The sequence below is a fragment of the Anneissia japonica genome, unplaced genomic scaffold (assembly GCF_011630105.1).
Source record: "Anneissia japonica isolate Jap-2015-1 unplaced genomic scaffold, ASM1163010v1 scaffold4469_len402912_cov134, whole genome shotgun sequence".
NCBI classification, from domain to species: domain Eukaryota; kingdom Metazoa; phylum Echinodermata; class Crinoidea; order Comatulida; family Comatulidae; genus Anneissia; species Anneissia japonica.
The window spans coordinates 217432-222504 of record NW_022754049.1 but is presented as its reverse complement, the minus strand read 5'-3'; the positions used below and the strand labels follow the sequence as shown (position 1 = coordinate 222504).

The 5073-nt window shown below is 32.4% G+C and overlaps 1 protein-coding gene across 2 annotated transcripts in view; it reads right to left on the bottom strand.

The window, feature by feature from the left end:
* Positions 1-6: 6 nt before the first annotated feature.
* LOC117123029 (sushi, von Willebrand factor type A, EGF and pentraxin domain-containing protein 1-like) overlaps positions 7-5073 on the bottom strand; it is an 8103-nt gene continuing 3036 nt past the window's right edge. Inside the window, exons 3-7 of one of the 2 annotated variants that reach the window (XM_033268828.1) lie at positions 3728-3907; positions 2376-2552; positions 1802-1846; positions 1284-1385; positions 7-973 (exon numbers count right to left, since the gene is read on the bottom strand). In XM_033268828.1, coding sequence (XP_033124719.1) covers positions 837-973; positions 1284-1385; positions 1802-1846; positions 2376-2552; positions 3728-3907 — 641 coding nt within the window. In that variant the 3' untranslated portion in view covers positions 7-836. The remainder of the gene's footprint in view (positions 974-1283; positions 1386-1801; positions 1847-2375; positions 2553-3727; positions 3908-5073) is intronic. The other variant, XM_033268829.1, reaches the window with a different exon arrangement.

Genomic DNA, 5073 nt, shown 5'->3' with positions numbered 1-5073 from the left:
TGCGTGTGTGTGTATGTGTGGGTGTGTGTGTTTAAAATATTCAAATTAGGTGTGTGCATAAACGTTGGTTGTTTGAGAGAAGTATCTGGCTGGGTGGGGGGGAATTAGATATACCGTATTCTAGTAACAGTTGGCTTCTTATCAAGACTGCGATTTCGAATCCTGATATTGAATCTTTTTTCATATAATTGGAAAAAGAACATTGTGTTGAAGGTTATGCTTGATATGATTATAACATATTTGGTTATACATCATATATGTACGTATGTACTTTAATACAACTAGCACTGAGGCACACAATAAAATTTCTATCGAAACCTGTTTATATTCTGATATCATAGATGATATAAGCAGGCCTAACTATATCACTATAACATTTTCCTTATTTACTACATTTGTTTTTAGTTTTAACATAAAATAGCTAAAATAGCTTGAATAGGCCTACTGGGAAATATGTTTCAAGTGCGAAATGTGTTAAGTGGCTCTCTCACGACCTGTCATTCAGTAGCGTACTGTAGTGGGAATGGATAATCAAGTGACCTCCAACTTTAAAATGTTTGCCTGTCGTCAGCTGCCCCTCTTTGAGAAAAAGATCAACGAGGAATTACACTCATGTATTCCTAATAATTTCAATATGAATACTCATAAAATATGCAAATACTATTATTATAGATTTATGATGGTTTACGTTTACATAACTCAACCTTCTACAAAGATTGTATATGTAAACGTCCCTGCAGTTTGAAGGACATATGAGTAGGCCAACGAATTGTCGTGAGAGAGAGAAAGCATCTTAAAAACAATTATGTTAGTAATTTTTCCGTGAAAAAGAAATGTTAGCAATTTTGATTAGCATTAGTGGATTCTTTACTTGACAGAGTAATCGTTTCTTGATCAGACTTTTTTGTGTTAGGTGAACTCGTACTCCTAGTTGACGCAGTGTTTGAAGCAGTCTTCCCGGGTGAAAGCGAATCTATGATAGAATTGAAAAACCCGGTTAACATTCTTTCACCTAGCAAATAAACCCAAATTCCTCTACGTAACCCTTTGCATTCAGTCGGACTATTGGTCACAATGGACTGCTTTCTAATGACCATCGTGAATATACATCAGATATGGAGTAACTGGTCATCCTCGGGGACCTGTACCAAGATGAGAATGCTCTAAAATTGTCGAAGCTACCACCGGGCATAAACACTCAAATACAAATACTGTATGTAAGAACAAAAAGAAATATGAACAGTCAGATAGGCCTATGTAATATTAAGTACGGCTACACTTACTTGAGAAATTGGAAGATGTTTGAACTTCAGTGACAATTGGCGGCTCAGTGATAGCAACAGTATTATCTTCAGTTGATGTTAAATGTGGGTCTAACGAAAAAAAATATAATATGAAAAATTATTTTACAACTACGTTTCGAACATAAAAAATATATACAATAAGATAATTGGACACTCCGTTTAAGGAAACACTATTACGTGAACACTTTTTTAAAAAATATTTTCACAAACGTTAACATTTCGGATAGTGCATTTTTGATATATTGTTATTCTCATTTTTTTAGCCATTCTATCTGGCACTGCAAACATATTGCTTTTCCGTGAAACAAGGGGAAATATATCATTTATTACTAATCTATATTATTATTGATTTTATATAATCTATATTATTCTTGATTTTCAAAATGGATACTGGTATCCCCATTGTGTGTATTAGGCCTACTTGTGAATTACTCTGTGTGTGGGTGTGTGTATTACTGTGTGTATTTCTTTGTACAGAATGAATATTGTTAACTTACCAGTTGTTTGCATCATCATAGTTGTAATAATGTGCGTTGTTGGATCTGAAAATAAATAAATAAATAAATTGCAACATTCAATAATTAGTCATAAAATTATAAATAAAAATAACAATACAGTGTATCAATAAAAATAATAAACGATAGAAATATTCATTAATTTCATTTTCATTTCATTTTATTTCACACAACGAAAAAACACAATAAGAATCTTCTGAAAAGTAAATAAATGACAAGAACAATGTAATATAATAATGTAAGTAATGATAGCAAATTAATAATAAAAAAATACAATAAATAGCAATAGTCGAATATAATATAAATAGTAATACTAATAATAATAATAATAATAATAATAATAATAATAATAATAATAAGAATATGATTGAGATGACTCTGACTTTTGTACATTATCATAACAATTATAACAATACCTATATAATAATCAACTATAATCAATAAGCATAACTACAATTATAATGAGTTATTCAAGAACCATATGGCTATTTTCGTAAATAAAATATAATGTATCCTTTGGAAGGTAATAACGCCTTGTTGTAAACGCGTTACTTACATTGACACACTAGTGGCTCTCCGGACCAAGTACCGTCTAGTTGGCACTCGATGGACACCGAACCAGACACTTGTGAGGCAGAGCTTACACACTCGTACAGTAGAACAGCTCCATATGAAAATGTATCACCGGTTCTTGTAGTTAGATTATGTTGACCCGGGTCCATGCAATCGATAGCTGGAATGATTAATAAATAAAACAATAATATAGAACACCGTTCAGTATTGAAAGTAGAGCATAATATAGAAATATTATATGGCTAATATGGTTAATATGGCTAGCTATTGCTGGCCATGTGATAAGAGATGATGAAGCAGACGGTAGGGTTCTACTCTGAAAGCAATGATGGATCGAAAGAGCTGGAGAAAGAACAGCGTCTATGTCACCGATAAAGTCGGATTCAGTTAAGTAAGTAAGTAATGTAGGAAATAAAATTATTATTTTAATTTACCATTTCGGCACTTACTAAAAAAACTGAATACCGTACAATATTATATAAGCCCATATATGTGGGCCCCTTTATTTTTAGATTTATTGAGGACTTATTGGCAAGTATTATTAAAAGGTAAGAAGCAATACAATACAAAATATAATTTGAATCTCGACACGATGGCGAGCATTTCGATACTTGGTGTGATGATTAATGGGGATTACGACGACGACGACGACGACGAAAGTGGTGATGGCTACTGTCATCGTAGGCCTGTAATATTGGAGGTTGCAATATAGGCCTAAGTATGTTTTTACTAACAGACACGTGGTAAAGGTCAGATCTTGGTTATGATCGTTAGGCAAACAAATTTAAATGACATATTTTAATGACTCTCTAATGACATCAATAATATATGTCTGAAGAAGACCCTCCACTGAAGACTTTTCAGGGAATTAATAAATACCTAATAATGTTATCTTCCCTACTTTCTATACGTGAATAAAATGTAAATGATAATAATACATAATAAATGAGATTTCTATAGCATTCATGTCCATTCTAAAGAAATACTCAGTGCTCAAGATGGGAAATAAGTAGCAGGGGGGAAAAAACTGAAAACTGCCAGTAAATATCTTACAAATTAACCGGAAGCAACCTAGCAACGCATCTGTACTTTTTAAAAATTATACAGTATATCGAAATGTTATATAGGTATGAAATGCATTATATAAATGTAGGATAGGCTTAATAAGTTTATGGAATTATGTGACATCCAAAACCAACCAACACCAACCAATACTCATTTAGCTTTGGGTACCGAGTCAACGATGATTTACTTTTGGCGCCTTTTTTTGTGAGGGGGTGGGGTTTGAAGGGAGCGTTGTAAATTATAATTTTTGTGATAAAATAACAGACTTACCTGTACATACTGGGCTTGACCCTGACCACGTGCTGTTTGCCTGACATGTCCTTGATGATGATCCACTGGAGATCACATCCCCCATGTTGGAGCAAGTGTACGTAACAACATCTGCAAACTCAAATGAATCGCCATCCCTCTGTACTCCTATTGGAATACCGGGGTCAGTGCAAGATATTTCTGTACAAGAATGAATGCAATTTAATTTAGTGATATTATTCAGTAAGAATCCATTCTTGTTTGCCAGCGTATTTCAGGAAGGTTGATCTTAGAGGGATGGGATAGCCTGTTCGTTTGGTTGGGCCTAGAAACGTAGTGTGACAGTAAAAAGGTCTGTTTCACTTTTTGTACACGAGCCGCAAAACATTGAACACTATTGCAGTGTTCAGTAGGGGAAAATTAGTAACATGGAATGTAAAATTTAATTATGACTTCATAATTGAATAATAAATAATAATATTATGATGATAATAATAAAAAATTGAAAATATTTTTTTAAAAATATAAACTAATAAAGTACATTATTCAAAGGGCCTACATTTAAAATTAGAATTATAATGAATATATGTACGATATAACACTTTCAAATAATCAGTACGGTATAATTTAGTTACGTAGGCCGAAAAAGTTTTACTTGCTGTTACTGCGTAGTGCCAATAAAATTATTTTTGTCTTATCTGTACCTTATTGCATTAGGTGTGACTATATAATACCTTCAATAATATAGTGCAAGATTGACTGTACAAAATAATTTTCAGCCATTAAAAAATGTGTACAATAAGAACCAAATAAGAAAATTTTGAGCCTAGGCAAAATTGTACATAAATTTCAAACAAATTTCTTATAAAAACAAAAAGCTGCTAGATCAAAGAAGAAACTTTATGCTTTACAGGTAGAAAGTGTAGCTGCTAGATCAAAAAAGAAACTTCATGTTTTACAGGTACAATATGTTTACTTTAAATTCCTCAGGACAGTCGTTATCCTTATTGTTGTAAAATATTTTTGCCTCTAAATAAAATTCGAGGCAAAGTTTTTATTTTCAGAGCTCCCTAAAATCTGGGACAATCGAAATAACAGAGCATCACAAAAAGGGGATTTACCTGACAATAAGCACCTTTTAGCAAAAATATGTAATCGCTGCATAAGATCAGAATTGTGTTTATGGGTCAGTGGAACGTGGAAAGGTCAAATATTACGCCTGCAATTGTTTTGACATAGGCCTATAAGAAATGTTATTTCAAAAATGTGGGCAAATATAGATAATTGTATCTTCAAAAATTATGTTGTGCCATTCAATATGCATGACTCACATATAGTAGCATTATAGTTTTATATCATAGGCGTTT